The sequence below is a fragment of the Excalfactoria chinensis genome, chromosome 3, assembly GCF_039878825.1.
Source record: "Excalfactoria chinensis isolate bCotChi1 chromosome 3, bCotChi1.hap2, whole genome shotgun sequence".
NCBI classification, from domain to species: domain Eukaryota; kingdom Metazoa; phylum Chordata; class Aves; order Galliformes; family Phasianidae; genus Excalfactoria; species Excalfactoria chinensis.
Genome location: NC_092827.1, coordinates 29283098 through 29297340, shown reverse-complemented (window position 1 = coordinate 29297340; position 14243 = coordinate 29283098). Strand labels below are relative to the sequence as shown.

General features: G+C 38.1%; 1 protein-coding gene across 1 annotated transcript in view; it reads right to left on the bottom strand.

Moving 5' to 3' along the window:
- The window catches only part of MEI4 (meiotic double-stranded break formation protein 4), a 67422-nt gene that overhangs the window by 52913 nt on the left and 266 nt on the right, over positions 1 to 14243 (bottom strand). Inside the window, exon 2 of the mRNA XM_072330965.1 lies at positions 5450 to 5698. Within this exon, the coding sequence (XP_072187066.1) occupies positions 5450 to 5698 (249 nt within the window). The remainder of the gene's footprint in view (positions 1 to 5449; positions 5699 to 14243) is intronic.

Here is a 14243-nt window from a genome sequence, read left to right as displayed (position 1 = left end):
GTCCTATTCCCTTCCTTCAAAAAATAAAATATTTTTGTGGTTGCAATGCTGCCTGCTTGCGTTAGTACTGCTGGTGTCAGTACACTGATGTCAACTGACTGTTCATTACTGCAGTACTGTTTACATTAGAGGAAGTGCTGACATAGTGCTTCGGTAGACTGGGCTTCCCTCATGGATCTGTATGGACAGAAGGCCACCTTTTTTGCAGGGGAGGAAAGAAAAAAATCTCCTTATGTAGAAATACCACATCCCCAAACATGAGACAAAAGGCAATATATATTTTTTTCCATAGCAACATCAAATTAAGCACTGACTTCTGCCCAACAGGGAATCTTCTCACATTAGAAGAAGTAATTTAGGGAAAGAAGCCAATGATGCTCCACTGAAGAGAAACATTTCTTTCCAAGATTGCAGATATATTCACTGATAAACCTGCAAATGATTTGGTCTGACCTTTCCGAATTATCCTAATTGTCTTCTCTCTAGAAAAGAGATGGGGGGAAAAAAAAGCAAAAAACATTATGTTCTCCCACTGCTCCTGTTAACGTAACCAGGAAGGGAAACACCACAAGCTGCTATTTAAGTCATAGTGAATTTTCACCTTTCCAGAGGTTTCTGTCAAATTATTCAGAAAATATTTCCACTGGCTAGCAGTCTTCCTATTTGAAGCAGAGCAGGACTTCTCCGACTCTCTCCTCTGCTTCCAGAGGAAAAGCTGGGGCTTTAAGTTGAGCACCCAGAGGCTCTGCCACCGTCTGCTAGGCAAGAAATACCCAATCCATGACTTACAGGGAAGCAGAAAGGGAAGATACAGCAGAACTCTGTCTCAAAACAAGCATACTTACATGGAGTTTGGTAAAGTTTATCAGTTTTTACTTCAGATCTAGTTCGTTCTAATTCTATATGCTTCTGCTTTTGCAGAAATTCTTAACTTACAGCAAGAAGAAAGGAGACTGAAGCATCTTCATTCATACTAACCTACAAAGAAAACTGCTTCCTTTTTCCACAGGTACAGCTAAATACCTCAAGAAACACCATAAGTTAAAAAGTTAAAGCAAGGGATACAAAAAGTTTTTTGTCTCTATTTCTTATTCCCAGAAAAGGTAAAAGCTACTGCAAAAGTCTTGGCACAATAAGCAGAATTCAGGGGACAAAATCCTGAAAAGTCAAATACAGCCTCAGGATGCAGCTGAAAAAAACAGTCATGTTACTCACATACAGTGAATCAGAGTTCAGTTTCTACCTTCATACACAGGCACACCATGGAAAAATGTGCTGGTAACCACATACTACTGTTGAAGTTAGAAACACAGGATGGGAGATGAAGACCTGCTATAGGTGACACAAGAAAGAATTAGCAAAGTAATACTAAAAAAAATAGAGGCCAAAAAACCCTGATTATTAATTTTTATTAGAGAAGCAACCAGTTCAGAAAATTCCTGTCCCCTGCACAAGAAGGGAATAATATAAACCAAGATTGATGGCGAAGATAAGGAAAACAGAAGATGTGCAAAAGTTTTGCTAATATACCTCGGATAACTAACTTAGAATCTGTCAAGCCTATCAGCCTAAAACAATCAAAACAACATATCTATCTCATCTAAATTGTCATTCCCCAAATATTTACTGAGCAAAAAAGGGCTGAGTATTCCATTAATGCCTTCTGGACTTGCAGTAACAGCTGATGCTTTTCTAGATCTCTTCAGCAGAGCTGCCAAGAAACAATGCGATTGTTGATTTGATGAATTGATCATGGTTAAGGAATTTTGCTTCAGATGACAGGTGCTTCAAACTGAATAAATCAATCAATACTTTGTAAGACCTTTTGTCTTTTCATGCAGCTCCAAAGCAAAGAGACAACAGTATGCTCAAATGTTTTGTTCCTATTCTTCAGTAGTGCCTCCTTCTCGATATCAAATTTCAATCTAAATCAAATGAAAGGCAATAACCTTTTTTTTCTTTCAAACCAACAGGCACAGCTGTAAGGACAATACCAGCAAGGTGAAAAATAATGAACAATTACAAAGAATCACAGAATAGTTCAGGTTGGAAGAAAATTCAGGAGGTCATTTAATCCAATGCTCTTGAGCTTCTTGCCCCAGGCCCCCGTCCACGTGACTTTTGGACATCTCCAAGCAGGAGACCCCACAAATACTCAGGGCAACCTGTGCCTGTGCTCCATCACCAGCACAACACAGAAGTGCTTCCTGGTCTTGTGGTCTAACTCAGCAGGTGGCTGAGTGCCACACAGTTGTTTACTCACTTCCCCTGGCTTCCTTGTGGAAGATAATTGAGAAGAAAAAAAAAAAGAAAGAAAGATAAAAAAGAAAAATAAAGTAAAACTCATGAGTTGAGATCAAACTATTTATTTACAAACCCAGAGAAAAGGAAAATGATAATATTTATAACTATATGTGTGTGTTATCAACATTGTTTTTCTTCTGGAACTGAAACATAGCATATTACCAGATACTCTGACAATAAATAAATAAATAAATAAATAAATTAAAAAAAAATAAAAAAAAAAAAAAAATCCATCCTAGTTGAAACTAAGACACATTTAGAAGGAACCTCCTTTATTCCAGTTTATATCTATTACCGCTTGACCCGGCACTGTGCACCACTGAAAATAGCCTGTCCTTGTTCTTTTTACACCCTCCTTTCAGATGCCTCTGTACATTGATGATACTCTCCCTCCAGGCTGAGCAGCTCTCTCAGCCTCTGCCTATAGGTGAGATGCTCTGGTTCCTTCATCATCCTGGTAGCCTTCTGTTGGACTCACTCCTGTCTATGACCCTCTTGTACTGCAGAGCCCAGATCTGGACTCAGCACTTGAGATACGGTGTCAGCAGTACTAAACGGAGAGGAAGGATCACTTCCCTGTCAATACTTGGTCTAATGTAGCCCAGAACACTATTAACTTTCTTCGCAGCAAGGGCTTATTGCTGGCTGACATTCAATCTGGAGTTCACCAGGAAACCCAGGTCCTTTTTGCCAGGCTGCTTTCCAGCTGAGTGGCTCCCAGAATGTCCAGGTACCTGGAATTGTTTCTCCCAAAGTGCAGGACTTAGCACTTCTTGTTGGACTGCATAAGGTTCCATTAGTCCAGCCTATCATAGTCTCTCCACAAAAAGATTTGCTTCTTGGATGGCTGACATACAGACAAGGTACCACCATATGAAAGGGATACCAAAGTCCTTGCATTCAGAACGACAACTGCACATGAAGCAAACAAAGTTTCCACACAGCGTCAGTGAACGTATACTACAGCAGCTCCATAAACAGCACATTAAAATATAACAACTCATACTGCAAAACAAATTAGTTACCTAAGTCACATTTCTCACCTTCAGCAAAGATACTCACACTTGTTAGGGTCTCCAGCAAGGTTGGATAAAAACAATTCAGATAATATGGCTTCAAAAATAGGTATTTTTTGCTACAACACCACAGTTTCAAAGAGCTCACAAGTTTCCCCACAAGAAGGATATGAAATTCCATAGGCCATCTCTAATAATTCCTGAAGCCTTTGAAAAATCTATTATTGTTATTATTACTCAGAACAGAGAGCAGGGAAGATTCAGCTGCAAGGTGAACCTTGGCTGAAAGACAAACTCTTTAGCTCACAATTGGCAGCAGAAGACAAACAGTATCTGGTGCTTACTGTGCAAGTTTTTCTGGTGACAGATTTTGTGAAACTCTGTTATTTTTGTATTAATAGAATTGTTAAACAGAACACAAGAGAGCCAAGGAAAAGCTGAGTGTTTGAATTCTTCTAAAAGGTTGCACTGTCTTAGGCAGAAAGCCAACCACAAATACATGGCTGTAGAAACAAATGGAGGCAGAAGAAAATCCATGGTATCCAGACACCTGGCCCTAGGAACAATCCCATCTACTCACAGCCCCAAGGAGAACTTCTCTGGTACATCAGGTAGAAAAATTAATGTCTATACAGTAACCTTCAGGCAAATAGGATGGAGCCCCATTTATACTGCTTTCTTTCCAAAATGCAGTCAAGCTCCTTGTGTCTTTCTATCTCAGCACTAAGCACCTTCTGGTTTTAACCCAAAGAACTTAAACACCTCAAGACAAGCACAACAGAGAAGAATTTTAATTTTCCAGAGCAGAAAATTTCAGTAGTACAGCGTCCCTTATTTCAGGCAGGTTTTGCCTCTACAACCATCTTCCTTTAAACTGCAGTCTTAGGTGTTCTGCTCTTAATACAAATCAACTAGAGCAACAGCAGAGTGAACAGAACTTACCAACTGGTACCCCATCAGATATCAGTAATGATCTTTCTTTACTCAGAAGTAACAGACTGAGCACGTCTCCAGTTTAACGGTAACTGTGAATGCTCACTCAGCAGTTACATATCCGATGAAGAATATCTTCCAAGAGAACAGATGGCTCAAATTTCATTATCAGAAAAATTTACATGCCCTACTAATGTTGGGGAGAGGAGGGAGAGAGGGGGAAGAGTCAATCAGTCAAAAGAAACACCATAAAAGACAAACATCAAAGTTAGACTCCAAGAGCTGGGTACTTTTAACATTAAGGAAAGCCCTTCTGAAGAAACGTGAATGTCCTACTCATCTTGGACAGAAAGTGAGGTAGGAGGGGCTGATGTGAACAACAATAAATATTTAAAATGTCAAAATGTTTTCTAGCTAAAAGGTTTATCAGCAGTGCAAACTGATTTAATCTGTAGTCTACTGACACGTTCTGCTGATCTCACATCTTGTAACCACAACTAATCTTCAGGTTTGGAATAAGTTACAGAAAAGAGGCATACAAAGAATAACTATATATGAATAGTTAGTAAATCACTTTTCTAGAGAGAAAGGTCTAGTGATAAAAAAAGAAGTAGTAAAATTTCTAAATCTTATACATTACTCCTCCCAATTAAATTTATAATCTAGAACTCTTTTCAATCTTTTCACAAGGCAATAAAGAGGGCACAGTTTCAGTATAAAAGCATTCCAGTACCACAGAATTACAGAATAGTTTGGGCTGGGAGGGACCTCGAAGATTATCTTGTTCAAAACCCCTTCTGTCAGCAGGGTTGCCAACAACTGGATCAGGCTGCCTGAGACTCCATCCAACCTGGCCTTGAACACCTCCAGGGATGGGGCATCCACAGCTTTTCTGGGCAACCAGTGTCAATGCCTCACTATCCACTAAATAAAAATGTTCTAACACCTAATCTAAATCTCTTCTCCTTTAGCAGAAAACCATTCTTCCTTACTCTACCGCTATTAGCCCATGTAAGAAATAAATAAACAAACAATAGAAACAGAAGGAAGACTGATTTAAGTTCCCTTTAAGTACTGGAAGGTACACTTCAAACTCCAGTATTCACATACAAGAAACAGAGCAGGCAATATGAAAGCTATTTTATTTCTTGCTACTGCAGCATGGTGGATTGTCACAAACAATTTCAGAAACTTACCATTTTCCAAGCAGACTCTCTGACAGACCTTGTTCAAAAGAAGCTCCTGACGTAATCTAAAAACTTCAGCTTCTAGTGCTGTAACTTTTGATTTGTAGTCAAAATCTTGCTCAGATACAATTTTGGCAAGGTGCTCGGTGTATTCTTTGCAGCTCTTCCCTGGTGGTTTGGAGCGGATAATGGCAAAAGCCAGCGCCAGTTTCGATATTTTCAAATACCAGATTTGATTTTCTCTTCTGCCTTTGACTTCTATAACAAACAAACAAAACAAAACCTTCACCATAATTTTATTAAAGCAAATTGTGCACGCTTTCCTTACCTTTGAAAACCTTTTAACAGTGAGACCAATTATCTTATTTCTTCCACAATCCAAAAAATCAAGGACAACAGAAAAAATATAAGTAGCTATCCACAATGTGAGAGTAAAACATACATGAGCTGTGCTTCAGTACTAACAACAAGCATAGGGCTTGATAACAGTTACAGAAAACAGTTTGAACTAGCTTATACTACAACATTAAATAGCAGTGTTATCTCAACTAAAACAGAAGTGAAAATGCTAAAATTCCTAAGAGAAAAAATAAAAGAAGAAAAATCACTGAAACCCAATGGCTGAAGAATGGGGTTATATTAGTTTAAACCCAACACATGATTTCTTGATCAAAAAGTCTCAATTCAAAAAATACAAACACCTGAGAATACTGCTAGCCTCCAGTTTTGGATACCTGGTACTGCTGTACTTTGGTTTTAAGTCCTCATCATAACACACCTGCAGAAAGGTCTTTCCAGAGATACTGCTAACAAAATGCAGACTCAGCCTCAAGTAAAGGTGTCTTTTCTTCAATTATTGTCATCAACAACATTAAAGTTAATCCTTTCAAGTCAAAATAAGAATTCACATGTTCACACACAACTTAGACAAATTCGCTGATTGCCTCCTTGAAAAAAGTATCACTTTCAGCATTAAAAAATAATGATGTTTTTCTCCTAGCCTAACACTAAAAAATTCTCCGTCATCCTAGTTTTTAAAATCTTTTTATCCAAGAAACTACAAATTCAGCACTACAAAAGTTGTGTTGAACATCTGTGAAACAGTAACAGCACAGAATTCAGTGAGGCATTTTGTGCCATCCTTCCACCAGCTCACCTGATATCACTAAGCTGATGCCTCCTCAACTTTAGACAGTAAGTCATCTAACGTGATGTATTTATGCATCCAGCAGAGGCATTTAGAAAAAGAGATGCCTTTTAAACATTTTTTCCACCTTCCTACTGCCACTGAAACACATGAAGAATTCCTGTATATTCTTTGCATGCCATCCATTCAGATACACACCAGTCACATCCTGAAGCATGAGCACAAAGGGCAGAAGGACAGGAATTCCTTGGGATCCATCTAGAGCCATGCTCTAATTAGTGTCCTCCACCTGAACTATTAGATTCCTGCTCTACCCATGCAAAAACAATTAGTCAAATCATAAATTGTTGATGACAGAGCAAGACCTTCGAAACTAACTTATACTATATATACCATTAGATATCTATATCATTAAATATATAAACAGAATTTTTGCATACCTTCTGCCTTGTAAAATACATTTCAATATCACTTCTTCGTACACAGTTAAGAATTCCACAGAAAAAGCATAAGTTACTCCCTCCCCAAAAAGAATCCACACTGCTGTAGGACAATAAACTCCTGTAAGACTCTTTTGCCTACTACATCAAAGGAAATATTTTGCAAACACAGAACCATGCCAGTAATTGAGCTACCATCAAAGCTGTGCATAAAATGAAATACACAGAATCACACAGAAAGAAGAGTTATGTAGTAACTTTTAAGGATCAAAGATCTTTGGCTTTGAACTTGAAATACGCTCCCCAGATTCTTATCTTCTTAAACGTAAGTTTCACCCAGGTATCACTCAAGCCACACATCAAGCTCCATTCTTACAAAGTTTATCTGCAGAGCTACAGATTAAGGCAGACAGAAATTCTTACAAGTGGATTTTATTGCTGCTTTCTCATTTTGAGTTCTCTGGGGAACTCTTTGCAAAATCTTTCTGATTCACCTGCTTTTATAAAAGGGAAAGGTAATAGCAGCTTTCTGGTTTGTAATATGTTCTGTCAGTACAAGCATTTTCTCACAAATTACATTCAAGAAAGCTGCAAGAAGGTATGGGGCAGGAAACAGTGCTTTGTGACTGTCCACATGCTATTTATCATTACAGAAGCAACATCAATACCTTTCCCCTATCATGCTCTTTATTTCCAGTCAAACAACAAAGAATCAGTCGGCTGTTTGACCACTGATGCTTTATGATCCTGCATTTCATACGCCTTGGTCCATACCTCTTCATTAGCAAAGTAAATAATTAAATCAATAAATCCGTACATCCTCTGAAAATCCACTACTGATAGAACATGTCTACATTACCGAAAGTCCAAGAAATTAGGAAGTTCTTTCTGAATATTCCAAGCTCTCAGCCCTTGTAATTGAGCAGTAAATAAATAAATAAATCACATTCTAGCTCTGCTTTAAAACCCAGCTACCAAAACATTTAACGTCAATCCACGTCAATCCTCGCAACACAGAATTAAGCAATGAAATTTGGATTTGAACAGGCTTCTTCCTCTTTAAATTTCTCTACAGACTTCTACGGTAGCAGTTCTTACTCTGGGTAAAGGAAATTACTTTTGTGCAAAAAACCCTCATAGAGCTGCTGCTCAAAAAAACAACAACAAAAAAGAACAACCAAACAACAACAAAAACCCCACAAAACAGGCCTGTTTTTGAAGTTGGTTTTCTTTAGAAACATGACAAAAAAAGCAACATTTGGAGAAATAATTCTACTGGAATCTTGAAACCAAATAATTCATGGCTAATGTTGATGAGTATTTTTGGAAACAATGAATTTTATAAAGATCTCACAGAGAATAAACAGCTCGTTTATCTCCTTTCTTTTGTTCTTCCTATCACCATCTCACTCTCCTTTTACGAAGAGATGTTTTGCAGGACAAAAAGCAGGAAGTGCAGGAATCGATTCAAGTTTCCCACACCTCCCTAAATGGAAGGCTGTTCTCTCACAAACCACTGTATAAAAAAACCCCAGAAAATTACACACTGGATGCTGCTGCTAGAGATTTGCCAACTGTGCATTAGCAAAACTTGCAAGGCAAGCTGTTGCTTTCAGGAAGTATCATACCAAAGACAAGCAACTGTGAATGCATTCCACTAAAAGCATACTGGCAGCTACAGCGATATCAACAATATTTTTGCTCACATCAGCATAGAAATGACACTACAGACTAAGGTAGAAAAAGGTTAAGAACTAAACCAGAAATTTTGTTAGACTGGAAAATACAAGACAAGACCATGACAAGAGCAGAAAGAAGTCATCAAGCTAATCATGGCTCCTAATGTCAAAATATATCAATGGGAACAGAAAGAATAATCTTTCAGGAAAACACATCTGGTACCAAAGTTATAGTAAGAATAACAACCTATAAATCTCTGTTTTCATTCAGTGCTAAGGAGGGAATCTCTGGCCCTCTTGGCAGCCCAGCTAGAAGTAGTGCCCTTATTGGGACATGGACTGATGACAAGTTTTGTATGCAAAGCCTCAAACCACAAACCGAGTGCAGAGGACAGGATCAGCTAAAACAGACGTCAAACAGAACTGGTGTCTCCAGATTCCTGACGCAAAGAAGGAAACCTAACTCCAGCCCTCTTGCTCTCAAACCCTACTAAAGTAGGTCTTAGCTGTGGAAGACCACTGAGTAACCATTCAGATGCTGAAAGAAGTACAAAAGAAATTACAGAAATCATTAATTCATAGTGTGGCTTGGGTTGGAAGGTACCCCAAGGAACATCAAGTTTCAGCTCCCCAGCCAAAGGCAGGGTTGCCAGCCACTAAATCAAGTACTAGAGCGGACTGCCCAGGACCCCATCCAACCTGTCCTTAAACACCTTCATGGACAGACTGCCCACAGCCTCTCTGGGCAATCAGTTTCAGCACCTCTCTCAGTAAAAACTACCCCTTGACATCTAATCTATATCTCCTCTCCTTTAGTTTAAAACCATTCCCCCTTGTTCTATCCCTATCTGCTCATACAAAAAATCGCTTCCCCTCATGTTTATAAACTCCCTTCAGATATCAGAAGACCACAATGAGGTGTCCTTGCAGCCTTCCCTTCTCCAGACTGAACAAGACTAGTTCCTTCAGCCTGCCTTCACAGGAGAGATGTTCCAGCCCTTGCATCACCTCTGTGGCCCATCTCTGCACCCCCTACAAAAACTTCTCATCTTTTCTTTGTTGGAGCCCTAGACCTGGACACTGTATTCCAGCACTGGACTCCTTGAACTCCTGCAGCTTGGGCATATGCCCTGGGGAGTCTGTTCCAGTGCCCAAGCACTCTCTGGTGAAGAATTTTTTCCTAATTCCCTACCTGACCCTCCCCTGAAGTAGTTCCATGCCATTCTCTCAGGTAAAAAAGGTAAGTAGGAAAGCAGAAATAATCAGGCTAAATCGGAGTCATGAACACCACCTTTCTACACTGATTTGCTGGTTCTGCAGCTGCATTTGATGCAGCAGTTCATATTGCATCCCTGGGTACAGAAAGATACTTTTCCAGCAAATCTCACCTCAGTTTTGAGGCTGCCCCACAACATGTAAACAGGAAGAAATATCCAAAACTAAGAAAAAACAAAACAAAACTATTCTCAGATAATCATCTTTAAAGTTTGCTTTATTCTCAGTTGGAAATTTCATATACATAGCACTACTCAAAATATCAAAGACTTCACATTATTGTTAAAAAAATATGAAAACAAGCATTGGAGTTATGGAGGTCTCTTGGTGAAGAACCTTTACCTAAAATCCATCCTGAACCTCAATTAGCTCAGAAAGGGTTAAACTTAAAGTCAGCCATCAGATCAAAATGGACTGCTCGATAAGGAGAAAAACAGAAGTAAAAGAAACCAAAAAACTCTCGCCTTAACATTGACCTTGGGATGGGCCAAGCATTCCCTAGGCAGTTTTGGGTACCCCTATCAGGCTCTTATCACAGAAAGCGCCTGCATAGCCCAGACACTGAGGGATTAAGCTAATCAGTTCACCCAGGCAAAGCCTCTGCTCAAGAACTTTTAAGAAGTCCTTCAGGAAGTGTTTGTGGGTAAGGGAGGTGAATTTTAAATAATTCATCTTTCTGTACCCTACTCATAAATTTTCAACTGACCTTGAAGACGTGGAAACCACAATGATAGGAGGGAAGATGGTGAGATCAGTGGTCTTTGTAAAAAAGGGAAATACCGAGACTTTGAAAATAAAACCAAAACCTGAACTTATTTGAAATAATCAAGTCTTTGAAGAACTGCTTGCTGTTACAGGACAGCATACCTTGGGTATCAACCCTAAGTTCACACACGTAACTCACATCTAACAATAGAAGAAACTTCAAATGTCATTGACAAAAACCTTACTGTTTAGAGGACATCAAATTCTTGTTCAGATCGTTATTACCTAAGATTGAAAACTTCAAGAATTTATGCAGTACCACACAAAATAGACTATAATGCAGTTAACTTTCAGAGAATCAAAGGGCTCTGTTCTCCTTATACTTGACATAGACGGTTACAAACTACAGGACTTACAAGGGCAGCATTAAATTGCTGTCATCACTGCTACGCAGCTGAAAGTTATCTAACAGTCCTACACAACATCACGCTATAAACATTAAAAAAGTTTATGCTCCAAATTAAGTGTATGGTCTGGCACTAATGGTACAAACATAATAGGAAAAACAGTTTTGTCTGCACAGTTTTCACTTTAACAGGTTTGTCAATTACACGCTGCGGATAAAGGTGAAAAATCACCCATATCTGCATGATCTCATGCATTACATGATGGCAACCAAGTTACTGACCTGTTATAAAGGAATACAAAATAGGTCACGAAACGATGCATGTGCTTTAGCAGAACTGAGCTAAGCTGCAGACACATATGGCTATAACATTAAGCAACAATAAAATAAACTTGATTTAATTAGTATGCCTAACATAATGCTGTCTTTTATGTACATAATAAATAATGATAATGGGACAGCTGTATAATCAAGATGAACTAAAGTATGCCTTGTGTTCCAATTAAGCAGCTTTTATTGTAAAATTTGTAAAATGTTTATTAAACCAAAGCTGCTTGGCAGTGCGTCATCTTTAAACAAAGATACATAATGTGTACATACTTAGTGAAACATTCAGTTTCACCACCACTAGTCTAAACAATACCTCCAGCATTCCCTTTTTCAAAACCTCCTTGCTCAAAAAAGAACTCAAGATGTTAAAAAGACACTGAAACTAAAAAAAAAAATCCCAACATTTTAAATATGTCAAAAGCAGAAAGAAACTGGGTTTAAATGAATCATGAAATTTATTTCTTACGAACCATTTAACTGTTAAATCAGTTGGGCCTCTGAAATGAAGTCAGACAAATTCTATAAACAATAATTAAAGAGATTCTTAGCATTCACCAACTATAAAAACTATAGACTATATAAACTACTGCCTAGCACTAAGTACGTAAGCAAATATAATCCTCTCTGGGTTTCAGTGAGACTAAGAGGCAGGATTTATCTCTCCTCCCTGTGGAAATCTACAGAGTAGAAGGCTTTAGCTGAGCTAACTGTCTAGACTTCCTTTAAGATCGATGGGCAGAAACGGATTTCTAAAGTCAACAATAAATGAAGTGATTCGTACATCTACCATGTGATTAAGTAAGTCACTGTTCCCCTCCCTGGACTACAGAAGGAGTTCAGATGACTAGATGTGATGCACAAACACATCTAGGGAACAGCAAACTTCAAAGAGATGAGCGCACTACAAGCAGTTAAAGCTCAGATCTTCAAAAAAACTGCCTAACCAAACGGGGAAAAACGAGCTAAAATTAGCACTTATAATAAGAAGTTTGCAATCCTAGGTCTTCTGAATATCTCTGAAGAAATTAACACCACACAAAAATGATAGGGAAAAAACTGACAACAGCCTTGTGAACACTTAATAGCATTCGTGCACAGAAAACTTTGCATACATGTGCTAAGTAAGACAAGTGAAGCATCAAGCACATCCAGAATTAAATGCACATAAACCAACCCGTTTAGCCCTTCACAATGTTACTGTATGTTAGAGTTCAGTAAGATCACATGAAGAAATGGTACTTTATTTCCTCCCATTTGAAAAATGTGCAAACTCCCATCTTTAGCTACCAAAGAAAACCACTTTCTCAGCAACAAGAATAGCAATACTGCCATATCTATATTACATGTTTAGCTCTCTGCAAGTTTGGGCTGTTCTGACATTTGGCTTTCTGAATAGAATCAGCAGACAGGGTCGGTTCTCTTAAAACCTTTCCTCCCCCAACATGCTGCTGTAGTGACACTTCTATAAGAGAAAAACCATATCAGATTTTACAAAGAAGTATTCTAAATCACTCAGAAGTTCAATCCTGTCACTCTTATTAAAGAAACATTACAAAGGATTGATAGCAAGGACAGCATACGAAATACAGAAGGCTTAAAGAGATAAAAGGATTCTGCTTTTGTTCTATTCCCATCAGAATAGGCCAAGTAAGAAAACGTGACATAAGCAAGAGATTTCTGATTGCTTTAAATTATGTATACATTCTAAATACGAGCAGAAAATTGTTCTTGCACTGGTTTTACTTTTCAGATTTGTATGTTTGTTTTTGCTGTGTCACTTACAACGTTATCTAGTCATTGTGCCACATTGTACCGCATTTTTCAGGGGTGGACACAAAAGGGAATTTATTCTATGAAGCCTGCTGCTCAGAAACTAAAGTGTAATTCAACGTTGCACATTTTTCTGTACTTACATTGGCACAGATGTTTCCTTTCTAAAACACAGCTGTAATCAAATCAATTGGATGTAACCCCACTTGCCTTGAAAATTAAGGATATGCTTTTCATTACAGATTTACAAGTGGAAGTCAGATCTTCAGTCAATTACAAACATTCACATGTGCCAACAACATTCAGTTACACTAAGTATAAATCCACAATTGGCATCCTGGACTCTGAATCATAATCTCAGGCTGACAAAAAGAGGCAACAATAGTCTATAAGATTATACAGAGATTATATTGCACCTTTCCTCTTCCCATTGAATATATGGGAAGATTTTCATCATACTTCTCAATTTTTATCCAAGGAGTCCCATTCTCATACAAGTTCTTAAACCTTTCACATCAGTACTTCTCAGAGCAGAAGTTTCCTTCAGATAAATTACAAGAAAGCTTGGCTTTCCTACACAAATTTATACTGGAAGAATGAAAGGTGAGATGGCCCAGAGGTAACGTTCTTGAGATGAGGCACAGAAATAGATTCCTAGAAGCCTACTGAAAAGCATACAGTAAAAGACCAAAGTTTTACTACACTGTCAATACTAACCTAACTAAAACCACAATGAAGCATTTTGAGTAATAATTTATGAAGCACTGAAAGACAGTGAACTAAGAAAGTGACGTGCCAAGCATTCACAACCGAGACCACCGAAAAAAATAATGTTTTGTCCTTTAACTCAAGAACTACTTCGTTCAAATTAAGAAAAGGAAATAATTTCTTCTGTTAGTCACTGATAAAAGCACTGAATGAAAAAGCCAATTAAGCTTACTTGAAAAAGCAGAAGAGCGTATTTATTTTTTCTTTAAATCACACCTCTAAAAGGCAACTTAGCAACAATACAACGTGCTTCAATGTTCTTTGCATTAAAAGAGAAAGAAAC